The 13,426-nt window shown below is 51.4% G+C and overlaps 1 protein-coding gene across 1 annotated transcript in view; it reads right to left on the reverse strand.

Annotated features, from left to right (window-relative positions):
• Positions 1–7,371: 7,371 nt before the first annotated feature.
• Positions 7,372–13,426, reverse strand: part of TGM2 (transglutaminase 2) — a 38,266-nt gene continuing 32,211 nt past the window's right edge. Inside the window, exons 11-13 of the mRNA XM_048819544.2 lie at positions 10,468–10,628; positions 9,241–9,377; positions 7,372–8,572 (exon numbers count right to left, since the gene is read on the reverse strand). Of these exons, the coding sequence (XP_048675501.2) occupies positions 8,416–8,572; positions 9,241–9,377; positions 10,468–10,628 (455 nt within the window). The 3' untranslated portion in view covers positions 7,372–8,415. The remainder of the gene's footprint in view (positions 8,573–9,240; positions 9,378–10,467; positions 10,629–13,426) is intronic.

Consider the following 13,426-nt stretch of genomic DNA (forward strand, 5'->3'; position numbering starts at 1 on the left):
GTGGTTCCAAGTAGTAAGACAGAACAATGTGAATTACCAAGCACAACAAAATAAAACCTGCAAATCTATGCTAATACAGTAAGAAGCTGAATACAGATAAAATCTCACCCTCAGAGATGTTTTACAGACTAGCCTCCTTCTAGTCTGGGTCCAGCAAGCACTCACACCCCCTGTAGTTACTATCATTTGTTCCAGTTTCTTTCAGGTACCCTTGGGGGTGGAGAGGCTATCTCTTGAGCAAGCTGAAGACAAAATGGAGGGGTCTCCCAGGGGTTTAAATAGACTTTTCCTTCTGGGTGGAGACCCCCTTCTCTCCCCTATGCAAAGTCCAGCTCCAAGATGGAGTTTTGGAGTCACGTGGGCAAGTCACCTGTCCATGCATGACTCAGAACTTATAGGTGGCAGCCATGGTTCACATGCTTCCTTGAACATCCTCAGGTAGACTTCTTATGTGGATTGGAGCATTCCAAGATCCATTGTTTGCTAAGTGCTTCTTGACTGGGCACCTAATTCGCACATTCCTCTCTCAAGAAACTGACCAAACGCTTTACAAAGGTTACTTAAAAATCAAGCCAGTACACAGCCAATATTCATAACTTTGAATACAAAAATGATACATGCATACAACTAGGATTAGTAGATCATAACCTTTGCAGAGATATGTTACGTGGCATATGTAGCATAAAACATGTTCCAGTTATGTCATATATACATTCATAAGCATATTTCCTTAAAGCCTTATGGGGGGCACCATCACACCCACCATCTTAATTCTCCCCTTTGGTGACCCTTGAGAGGCCAAATGTGAACAGGTCACAGAGGCTGAGCTCTGCTCTCTCTGCTCAAGCCCTCCAGTGCAAGGTGGGGGAAGGGAAGCTTGCCCTGCGTCTGCCCTTGCTGTCCTCTTGTGTGTGAACAGAGAAGTCCTGGCACAGGGCTATCGAGCTGCCCTTTTGCACGAACACTGCATCTGCCTTCTAATGATCCAGGCTGGAGTAAGGTCACTGTGGAGAATGCCCGAGGCCCCTGCTGGGTTGTGCAGTTGGGCCAGAGAGGAGGCTGGTGACTATTAGGATTTGCCCCGTTCCCTGACAACCTTAATGTCTTGTGCCAAGCCAACAAAGTCGGCAAGTTTTTACACAAATCCATCTGTGCTGGAGTGGAGAACTCCTCATGAGCCAAAGGCCTCTGCTCTGTTCTTTGCAGTGTCGTCTTCTCTAAAATACAGTCAGGGGAAACTATTTTGGGGGTATATGTGCTGTTGTTGGTCGTGCTTTTCAGAAACTCCTCTGCTATTAACTGCATGGGGAGTGGTTTAGAAAGGCTTCCTTCTGGGTTATGGGGAGAGCGTATCAAAACTCAGAATTCCCATTTCACTGGAAATTTTGACATTTTCAAAAAAAAAAAATTCATTCCAAATCAGAATGAAAGCACTTGTTTTAAAATTCTGGAAAACAAGTCATATAGAATGATTTGCTGCAGACATTTTTGTTGAAGTTTTGTTTCAAAATGAAGTTTTGGTTGTGAAATGTCTTGTTTTCATGTTTGTATTTTATGTTACTGCATAACATGTCAGTAGTAGCACGTGTTGTCATGACACACTAAACTATTTCAAAAAGAAAAGGAGGACTTGTGGCACCTTAGAGACTAGCCAATTTATTTGAGCATAAGAAGTGAGCTGTAGCTCACGAAAGCTTATGCTCAAATAAATTGGTTAGTCTCTAAGGTGCCACAAGTCCTCCTTTTCTTTTTGGGGATACAGACTAATCTGGCTGCTACTCTGTAAACTATATCAGTGATTGTTTTATTTTAATATTTTTAACAAAAACATTAAGGGCAGCTGTTGTTTGAGACATTTCAATCAGTGCTCTTTTTAGAGGACGGGTACTTCTGTTTCTGTTGTGATGAAATAGTTTGACACTGACACATTCAACACGAAAATACGATAATCTTTCCGTATACTAATTAGAAGAGCAGCTGAATTTAATATCCTCGCAAAATGATTCCAGGATCACAGAAGGAGACTGGAAACAGCTGCTCCTCTAATTAGTACTCCGGGCACTTATCTTATTTTCTTGTTGAAAGTTTCAGTGTCAAACTGTTTCATTACAACACACACAGGAGCCGTTTTCAGCAAGAAAACGAAGTGTTTCAATCTGTACTGAGCAGCAACTGCCTTTAAGGATGTTAAAAATAACTAAGTAGATATTTCAATTATTATTTAGTTGTCACAATATGACAGGACTTGACATGCCAGGCCATAACATAGTACTGCTGCCATGCCATGAAATAACGTAAAAAACAAAACCGTAGATGAAAATAAAATGAATGGACACATTTTATTTTGAAACTAAATTTCAAAGTTTTTTTCCAAACCAGAAATCATTTCAGTAAATACGGGAAATTTAGTCTCTAAATCCTCATGACAAACTTCAGTTTAATCCAAACAGCGTTTTCTAACAGACCAGTTCTGCCAGCTCTCAGTACAGGTATATAACTTGGAGAAAATTTAATTATTTCTCTTCCGTGGACTAGCTGTGTCTCTTGGAGCCGTTGGCATATGTACCTATTGTCATTCTTAGAACCGCCGATGTCGAATCAGAGCTCGACGGAGCCCCTGTCAGGTAGGGCGAACTCGAAGAGTGCGTTGGTTTTACCCCAGACCCGGGCCAGAGAGTCCTAGAGCAGCAGGGACCTCCATGCGGCTCAGACTAAACATCCTCCAGCATTTTACAGCATGGTCTGGGACTCCATGCTCTGAAGTGTCCCTAGCCTCTGCCAGAAGCTGGGAATGGGCGACGGGGGATGGATCACTTGGTGATTCCCTGTTCTGTTCATTCCCTCTGGGGCACCTGGCACTGGCCACTGTCGGCAGACAGGACACTGGGCTAGATGGGCCTTTGCTCTGACCCAGTCTGGCCGTTCTTATGGACTCGTCTTGACAAAGTCATGGATTCTGAGGCCAGAAGGGACCACTTGATCCCCTAGTCTGACTTCCTGCAAAACCCTGACCAGAGATCTGCCCAAAACAATCGCTAGAGCAGATCCCTGTAAAGAGGAGGCAGGATCAGTTGCCAGGGAATGTGAAGGCCTCATTCTGGGACAGAAGCCCTGATCTCAACATCCTCAGTGTAGACAAACCAGCCTTACTCTAGCATCAGTTCTGCCCTTAGGCTTGCAGTGGGAAGAAAGCTACAGGCCCCCAAGGTGCTGGCATGTTACCACTGTGTGTCTGGCTGTGCTCAGAGCAGCGCTGGATGGCACAGCTGAAAAGGGCACCAGATTGTCTAGACCAGTCCTCTCCCATCATTGCTGGCATCAGTAGAGCTGCCCTGGTGCTGGAGTACCAGGGGGAGAATCTGAAAAAAGCTGGAGCCTAGAGCCAGCGTGTGAGGTTCTCTCGGTCTCCTGGCCTGACCTGTGCAAGTTTCTCTCTCTCACCAACAGAAGTTGGTCCAATAAAAGATATTCCCTCCCCCGCTTTGTCTCAGATTTTTCTCAGCAGCCAGAGGAATGTGTTTTCTCATGGCCCAAACATCCCTGATAGACAGGAGCTCACATGATGGAATTCAGGGGTCCTTGGGTTCCAGAGGCCAGGCTGGAAGATTTAGGAGCAGGAGAGTCTTGGAGGTCTGGTGTGGAAGTTTGTGAAGGGGCAGGAGGCTGTACATGGGCTCCAGACACATGTGCATGAACTACTGATGTGAAATTCCCCACATGGGACCTTGACTCCATTTTAGGGGTCTGTGTTTTGCCTATTCTCAGTTGCATCTTGCTATTGTCCTTCCCCATGGGGATCGACTTTGAACTGTAACTGGGAGCTTCAGCTACGGCACTGTCATGTGCCTGGCTAACTATCAGCACCAGCCTGACTCCGCTTATAAGCAAATTTTAATTTTTTTTTTAACATAATGTGCATGTTTGGCCTAAATGAGAGAAAAGAAATTCCCTGTGGTCTTTGCCCCTTCCCCATTCTAGACCACAGAAAAGTCCTATAGCTTGAGAGGAGACTAGACCCAGCCCTGGAGTATGGTGAGAGGGGAACACCCCTGTACGAGCCCCAGGTCGTGCAGCTGCTGGAGAGTTTCACTCTTTGACCCTGGACGCCAGAGGTCCGCTGTTGTTATGTTGGGGTCTAATAGTGCAAAGTTCATTAATTGTGTTTCCTTGAGGCTTAGCTGCTGTTTTCTTCTCCCGAGCATCTGGGAATGTTCCCCTCAGGGCCTGTGCTTTCACCCCTAGACAACGCTTCCTCTCAAAGCCTAAATGAATGCTCTCATGCAGGCCACTGCTAGCCACCCCCCAGGTGGCTGGGTCCAAGTACCAACCTGCTGGGCCCATACATTCTGGAGCATCCCTGGGTCCCAGTAGGCTGCAGCCCTGTTTCTTCCCTTGGCCTCCATGGCAAGCTGCCTGGGCATGAGTTCTGTCAGAAATAGCCCCCAGCTGCCCTAGGCCCTCACACCAGGGCTGACGCCCCCAGCCTCCCTCGCAGTTCAAGCGCACCCTTTCCCAGAGCTCCCGAGGGGTGGGCGCTAGGTTTACAATTCTCTCCAGGGACCCGGGCGAGTGAAAGGCAAAGACATGGGCATAGGAGGGGGTTTCTAAACATAACTGCCCTTTGCTAAGACAGTGTGAGAAATACACAGATTTAGGCAAAATGATAAAACCCTACATGTATGTCTCTGCATCAGTCTCCCCACCACGTTGGAGCATTCTGTGGGCTAAGGCAGAGTCCCCCAAGGAGGCCAGGATAAGGCTCAGGATCCTCCTCCAGGACACGGACTCTCTCAAATGGCTGGTGAGAGACTCTCTTTGACAAGCTCCAGCCCCCTTTGTCAGGTGATCAAAGTCCCTCAGTTATTGCTCCTCTGGAGTTCAGAGCAGCAGCACCGGTGAGAATTACAGTCTTAGTGTAGCGACAAGGTGTAGAAGTGGTGGTGAAATACAGAAAGGTCAACAACAGTCAGAACTTATTTCTTTAGAGCTGCCATGAAAATACATTTCCCCTGAGACTGCAGCAGAAGATCTCTGGGGCACTCTCATGTAATGCCTGAGCACCTCCCAATTAGTGTATTTAGCCTCCCAAAAGGCCCTGGGGCAGGGCAGCACAGTTATCCCCCTTGAATGGAGAGACCAAACAACTTGTCCAGGGACACACCTGGCAGAACAGGGCCTGGAACCCAGGTCTCCCCAGTGCAAGGTGAGCACCTTACGCTGTTGGCTATCCTGCCGCTCAGCAGCTGCTGCCTTTGGCCACTTTGTGGGTGGCAGAAGTGATGTGGGCCCAGCTTTGAGAGGTGCTTTCCTGAGCTAGAGCTGGGCTACCTGGGTTCTAGCACCGGGGCGTTTGCACAAGACCCCTGACTGGCTGAGCCGCCCCCATCCTGGGCTTAGCAGAGGAAGCCATTTTGGGTAACTTCCTCTGGCAGGGCTGGGAGGAGAGAAGGGTCCAGAGGAAGGAAGGGGGCCTGGTTCCCACCTCCAGTGTCGAGTGGGCTGGTCCTGTCCCCACAGAAAACAACACCAGGTAGGCGACCAGGTGTTTTCTATCTAGCCTGGCTGCTGTGTAAGTGTTTGCAAGGGGCAGGGCTGAGTGGGCTTGCGGTGGGGAAGGGGATTATGTGCGGCTGACGGGCTTTGGGTGTCGCCCGGGGCTGACGCTTGCTCAGAGATGCTCATGCTTGGCTCGTGGGGCGGGTCCCATGCAGCTATTTGTGAGTGGAGGCTGTTTCCCTGTATGGGCAGTGGCTTGGCCTAGCCTCCAGGTTACACACCCAGGGGCCCGGGCGGGTGTGTGGCTAGCCGGTTGCACGACATGTTTTTAGTGTGGGGCCGGCACCTCCCAGCTCAAACACAGAGGGACTGTTACCCCAGGCTGCCTTCTCACCCTCAATTTTCCTTTCACCGTCACTAAAGCCTGAGGACCCTCTTCCCTTCCAGCTCACTGATGCCAAGAGCCTTTGTCATAAAAGCCCTCTGCCCTGCTACTGCCCTGCCCTGGGCAGTTCTGCACAGAAATGCTGCCCCTGAAGGGACACGGGCATCTCTTCCCTTTCCTCACAAACAACAGGCTGCAAAGCAAAGATCTCCCCACAGCTCTGTCACACCCACAAAGGGAGCCACAGATCTGCAGACACACCTCTACCACGCAGAGCCAGCTACTGCCGTCGCCATCCAGTTCAGCTACCCCGAGACTGCCCCCCTCGCTTTACCGGGAGCGCGTGCAGATAATAAACGCTCCGCTTGCTCTCCTCGCTCGGCTCGCAGCCGACAACCCCCGGGCCCTGCTCCATGCCAAACATGCACACTTTGGCACTGACAGGACGCGGGCTGGGTCCGGAGCAGGGCCGGCTCCAGGCACCAGCGTTCCAAGCAGGTGCTTGGGGCAGCGGTTAGAAAGGGGCGGCAGAGTTTCCATGGTGGTGGCAATTCGGCAGCAGCTTCTCCCTTTTGCCGTCCACGATGGCAGTTTTTTTCACTGCTTGGGGTGGCAAAGCTGTAGAGCTGGCCCTAGCCCGGAAGATGCACGGGGCTGCTCTGTCCTTTGCTCTCACCCATTGCAGAACGTGGATTTTCCTATCACAATCACAGCTCTGGCACACGCCTCAAAGTAACCCCCACGTCTCCTCCTCTCAGACACCTCTACCAAGCAGGCCCAGCTCGTGCCTCCACTGTTTAGTGTCCGCACACCTAACCCCCGACTGCACCTGGCGTGTACGCCAGCAATCCTCATTGGCTGCTGCCAGCTCCCAAGGAAGAGAGGAAACTGTGTTAGCAACCTTCCCATCCCCCTCCCCTTTTGTCCTTCAATAATGTTTGATGGACTCCTGGGTGGGGGGCTGAATGTGTGTAGGAGGGGAGGCGCTTGTATATTTCAGCACCTGTGGGGTGGGCAGAATAAAGGCATGTGTGTTCCTGGGACGTGTTGGGGCATAGCTGAAGCGGGGCAGAGTTAAGGTTGCGTGGGCAACCTTAACTCTGCACTTCCTGGTTTTCCAAAGTTTGAGATTTGCTCAATTCAGCATTCTGCAAGGGGATGACTGACCACCAAGCGACAGTGACTCTCCATCAATGTAGTTTTTTGCCATTGAATGTCTTGGCTTTGCAGCTATAGAAACAGGGAGAGAGCTATTTAGAGGGGAATCAGAGAGTGGCTTGTTTGGACTCCTGCATGAATTGATGCAAAAAAAAAAAAATCCACTGACCCAGCATTTTATTGGGGGCATTAATTCACCTAGGGAGGACAGAAAATGCAATTTCATATTGATTTAGTGGAAAAACACCCCTACTCCCAGCCGGCTGTAAGACGGACAGAGAGATTATTGGGAGCCCCTGAGACGCATCAGGCTGAGAAGGCAGCCAGTCTGATTTTGAAAGTGAAAAATAAACTCTTTATTCTGTGCTTACAGAGTGAACTCATGTCAGTGTTACGTCTGGTCTTCGGCACGCAGTGTTTGTCGAGACATTAGTGGAAAGGGTTAGAAAAGCGCATACACTCCCCTGTCTGTACACAAGAGGGTATATATAATATGCATAGAAAACAAACACAGTGTTGCTCACATTATACAATCCTTTTTCCACCTCGTTGGTTTCAAAAGCACTTTCCCGGCATTGATAACTAGTACAAAATAATGCTGACCCTGTGCAATCCTGTTAGAAAAGTGTCTGTCTTCCTGCGGGTTAGTTTATAAATTCTGCTCAGCTTCCCAGTGGCGTATGTAAAGCTGGGGGAAAGGAGAGGGTTCTCGGTGGTGTCTAGTTCTAGAAGAAGTGGTGGTTTTGGAACTGCAAACTTTTCAGACCTGTTAAAATGCCTCCTGATTTGCATAGATGTGAGGTAGGGCTGCTAGCAATGCCCTGGGACTGGGAGGGGTTAACTCTTCCCACACCCCATTACAAATGTAAGCGGCCACAGCGAGAATCATCAGATGATGTTCCCCACATCACGAGGCGAGGCAATTTTTAGTAACTGCTTCACTGCTGAGTGATGTCGGGGACATGTCCCATGGCGGTGCGCCGCCAGGACGGTGAGATGTGCCAGGTGCACCCAGCCATTCCCGAGGGGACTGCTGCCAAGGTCCAGGCCCCCTGCCACAGCCCCAGCAGCGAGCTGATCCCACAGCAATGAGATGCTCCTTTTGCAATAACCCCCTGCCCACCGAAGTGCCTTTTCTTCTGCTGATGTTGGAGGGATTCCTTAGGGGTTTGGGGGAAGGGATTTTTGGGGGGTTGTGGGGAGGGAACTGAGGGTTTAGCATGTTGGGCTGGGTGGAGTGGCGAGGTTAACGTATACAGGGCCTGATACGTGGGCCTCGGCGGGAACTCTGGACCAGGCCTCTGGAACGTCCTTAGTTCTTGAGAAGAGGCTCATCTTGGAGTCAGCAGGGCCAGGTGAGCACGGGTCAGGCAGCTTCACTTGGGCAGCGGGGCGACAATCACGTTGCGATAGCCCTTCACTCCCTTCAGCTTGTCACTCTCGAAATTCACCACAAGCTTGTGCAGGCCGGACTGCTGGGGGGCCAAGTCCACCCTGACCTTGGCCTCCTGCCCCGGCTCAATGGGGCTGGCGCTGCGGGGGAGAGGTAAAATCAGCAAACCCCAGGACCACCTGCCAGCGTAACTCGGTCCCCACTGCCTGCAGTCCTGCAGGGGGTCACTACCAAGTACCCTCGCCAGACGCATGCATGGCCCTGTCGGGAGCCCCGGGGACACTAGACAGGCTTCTCCCTTTGGTCCTCATAGGCAGCACCAGCCTGAAGGGGAGATCCTTGGGGAGCAGCAAAACAAACTGTTTGGGGGGCGGGAGGGAGCTTTCCCTTTAATAACTGAGATGAAACTGAGTGTCCACAGTGAACTGCAGCAAATCGACTCTCAGGACGCTTACAGCCAGATGCCCCCGGACCGTTCCGTACGGCTTCTTCTGCTGGGCCTGTCCTCCTCCGCTATCCCCCCACAGCAACTCCTGCTGGGGGCAGCTGGTCTGGGGGTGCTCTGAGCTTCCCCCGCCAGCCCTCCACCAGTCCCTTCAGTGGCTTTCACTGGGACAGGAGTAGCTGCAATCTCTCTCAGAGTTCGCGTCCCCACTTCATTCCCCACGGCAGCCCCCTGGCTGAGGTGGGACTGGGGTAGTGGCAAGCACCTTCCCTGTGCAAAGTTCTCGCCGAGTCTCAAAAGTCAAACTTGGCCCCTGCCCCCCCACAGCAGCCCAACCCCGCAGTGGGAGTAGAAAACACCTACAGCTCCTGGGTCTTCTGTCCTTCGGTCAGGCCAGCCCCCTCCAGGGTGAACACGCAGCCGCTCAGAGGGGTTGAGAGGGGGTTAGTCAGGGTGAGATCTGCCACCAGCTTCCGCTTCTGCATTGGTTCCCCTAAAATCTGTTTTTAAAAGAAATCAGTTGGGTCCTCAGTGAAGTCCCTTTTGCCATTAGAGAGAGAGAGAGAGAGTGTGTGGGTGTGTGTACACACATACGCTCCCTTCCATTGCTCTGGTTACTGTTGACTGAGTGTGTAACGTTCCCGACCCCTCCCCGTCCCCGCCCGGCGTGAAGCTGTTATGTTGCGTTGGTCATGTCAGGCAGGTGTCTGCATTAGTTACTCCATTGATTCTAGTGAAACAAACCCCGTTCCTGGCCCCCGGCCTGGCCACATGGCTTGGCTTGGCTCTGTGCTAAGTCTCTGGCTGTGTGGGAGCCACCAAGAGGTGTGGCAATGCACCCTGCCTGTCTGACAGCAGCTATAAACTACCTGCTGCAAACCCCTCACAGCACTGCCCACACCAACCTGCTCCCCTTTACGAACGGAAACCCTCCTGCCTTCCGCCCTCAGCAACGGTCTCTCCTCTCTGCCCTCACAGCTGGCACCTGACCTCATCCCACACCCCTGGGCCATACCCTGAATTGCTCAGCAATGCTGCAGCATCCCCTCTGCAGGCTCAAGCCCTGCAGTGGCCCCTTGCATTGTTTGTGAGATGCTCAGTCAATAGCCCCTCAGAGGGTCCTGTGGGAGAGCTGGAGGCTGCCAGGTTTCCCCCTCCTTTCTAGTGCTGAGTGAGGTGAAACGGGAGGCACTGGGCGCGGGGGGATGTGGGAAGTGGCTGGCAGTTTGGTCTCAGGGTTGGGGCCCCGTGCGGTGTTGATGCTTTTCAGATCTGACATGGCACCACACTCGAACTCCCGTGTGCCCTGGGACACAGGTGGCAAGGCAGACTGCCAGAGGCATGCTCTCTCCCAGTGCAGTAGCAGAGCAAGGCTGGTTTCCGTGTCTGATTGCAGGGATGTCAGTTCAATACCATGCATTGGGGGAGGAGGGTTTGCTGCAAGCTGCATCACTTCCATGATTGCTGCCTGGCTAGCACAAAGGATACTGGGCTGAGAATGTGTCCCAGTCCCCTCCGCATCTGCGGAGCTGAGCAGGGACCATACATGTGCTCAGCAGTGACAGGATGGGGATGTGCTGAAGCCCTTACCCTAATCTTAATATCCGGGTTCTTTATGTAGATGTCTCGGACCCCAAGGATGATCTCTCCGGTCTGGTATTCAATCAGGAGGGCCATCAGCTTGATCATGTTGTCTTGTGTCAGGCAGCTGCCGTACTTCTCATACAGAATACGCAGGGGCACGGTCTTTTCTGGAGAGAAAGGTGAAAAAGATCCAGGTTAGCTGTCCCCCGAAAGCTCAACTCCCTCTGGCTTCCTGATGCCCAAGGATCACTGAGCCAGGGGCTGGGCCATCACCTAGTCTGGGGCCAGCTGTCCCCCTGCAGCTGTTACAGTCAGCAGGCAGGAATGGAAATGACAGAGAAAAGGGGGTGATTTCAGGTCTGGCACAAGCAGGTGCCACAAACGCTGACGGCAGGGGGAGGAGCCGCCCCCTACCCTGGCTCTGAGCGTGGTGCAATGTCTGGTTTTCCAGGGCTGGGATTGTCCCCAGAATCAAGCTAGCATGACAGTGGCAAAGTCTGGTGGCAATACCTAGGCAGGAAGGCTGACCGGAGCTGCCAGGGTCTCTTTTCGACTGGGCATTTTGGTTGAAAACCAGACTCCTGGCAACCCTAGAGGGGGACTCAGCACCCCCAAAAAATGAGGCCATAAGCGACTCTCCAGAGGAGTGCTAACTGGTCATGACACCTCCGCAGTCACTCTGTACAGGGACGTTGTTATTATTTATTAGTGTTATCGTAGCACCGAGGAGCCCCCATCATGGGCCAGGACCCCACTGTGCCAGGGGCTGTTTGGACACAGGACAAAAGGAGGGACCCTGCCCTAGAGAGCCGACCATCTCAGTGGAAGACAAGAGGAGCCAGATGGCTACAGATGAACGCAGGAGTCCAAGGCAACTGGTCAGCATGATAGGCAGTGCTCTCAGCCCCACTCTAGCTGCAGCGAACTCTGATCACGCCCAGACTCACTGCTTTCCTCTTGAGGCAAATCTGGTTCATCGTTAGTTTGTCAGGCAGGATGCACCCAACTGGCACGGGCTTTGTCTGGACCTGCTGGAGCAGGACGACTGCTTCACACTCAGGCTGGTCACCATCCAGGTCCCCAGGCCTGTCCAGGCTGACCTAGGAGACCTAGCTATGACCTCCAGTGACTCTCCGGCCACTTGATCCAATTTTCAAGGATCTGGATCGGAAATCTCAGATCTAGCAGCCGAGCATGGGTCCAGGGCTGTAAAACCGAGGTCCAGATCAGGCAGCCAAGTGGGTCTGGGAGCCATAAAACCCAGGTCTGGACCGCGCAGCCGAGCATGGTTTCTGGGAGTCGTGAAACCCGGCTTTAACACTTCACGCATTTGTAAATGGGTTTGGGAACACCTGTTGCCTGGTTGTACCAATGAGTGGAGTGGCTTGAGTCAGAATTTTCAAAATAACAATGTATTCATGAGAGAGAACATAGAATGCAGAAATAGTGAGAGAGAAACCTCTTCTGAGAGGGGACAGATGAGTGTGGTATAAAGACCCAGAAAGAGAGGCCAATGTGGATAAGCCCAACTCATTTGCTTAATAAGGAGAGAGTCAGACAGGCGCTGCTTTGGCCCATCTCCAAATCCATTTCTGGCCCCTACCTGAATAATGTTCTTTATCCTTTCAGCAAAGATTTACAAATCCACAACAGTAAATAAATAAGCGGGAAACCACTGAAAGCTGCCTCACATAAAGCAGAAGCCCAGAGAGCCAGAGCCTATAAAATAGCAATCCGCCTGCGTGGGGGCTTGCACGTCAAGGCAGGCTGCGGTTTAGTGCAGCACAGCCATTTCAAAACCCTCTCTGGGCAATCGTGGAAGTGGCTAATGCAGCTTGGCGGCTACCCGCCAGGATAAACACCACCTACGTGTCTCAGCTGGGAGCCGACCCAGAGGAAATAACAGACTCTAGGTGCTATTTATCTTGGTTGTTTGCCTCCAGGGTAGAATCATAGAATATCAGGGTTGGAAGGGACCTCAGGAGGTTCTAGTCCAACCCGCTGCTCAAAGCAGAACCAATCCCCAACTAAATCATCCAGCAGATTTTTGCCCCATATCCCTAAATGGCCCCCTCAAGGATTGAACTCACAACCCTGGGTGTAGCAGGCCAAAGCTCAAACCACTGAGCTATCCCTCTCGCCGGTATGTTTGGTGTCTTTATTATTACATGGGATTAAACACAAATACTGAATTCTTGTGCTGCACCAGCCCATGGTTTGTTTGAACTGAGGACCCAGGTGGCTTGTTATGTAATTGAATTAAGTAAACTAACATCTGTCGACCCACATACACTGAAAAAGCCAGGAAACTGAAGTTCAGAATGAAAATCTGTCCTCAGCTCACAGCTCGTTTAGCAATTCAATGCAAAGTACCAGTCTGGAATGAGGGTTGTGTTAATCTGTGTTGATTTGAGTCTCAGCAGTCAATAAGGATAATATGTTGGGCCAATTGTCAAAAACGGGCTCCAACTTTGAACAAGCTAAAACCAGAATTTGCATAAACAGATGGGATTTGTGGGTGCCATCTGGATTATTGGATTTTGTTCATGCAATATGATGCCTGCTTGGTTTGCACCCACAAATCCCATTTGTGGGTGCAAATTGTGTGCAAAAGTTTGCATATAAACTTAGCGGCTGGGATGACATCCAGGTTAGATCTGGCTGTGAGGTTCTTCTGGCCTATGGTGGCCTAGAAAAGGGATGATACAGCTGTCACGCTATTGGCAAGCTTCTTCCTGGAAGTGTATTCTTAGATAGCATTTCTGCCCTAGACTGCCCATCAGCGCTAAGCTGTACTGGAACAATGGCACTGCCAGCCACAAGAAGGAGATGGGTGAGCATGAGGGCAAAGCTGCCTTGGCAGCTGGCCCACCACCGGACCGTCCTGGCCTTCCCAGGACACATGGGAATGACCACAGTTTTGCTGCCTTCCGGTCAAAGTGCAAAACGCACTCATTTAACTTGG

Source organism: Caretta caretta, chromosome 13, assembly GCF_965140235.1.
Source record: "Caretta caretta isolate rCarCar2 chromosome 13, rCarCar1.hap1, whole genome shotgun sequence".
Classification (NCBI taxonomy): Eukaryota; Metazoa; Chordata; order Testudines; family Cheloniidae; genus Caretta; species Caretta caretta.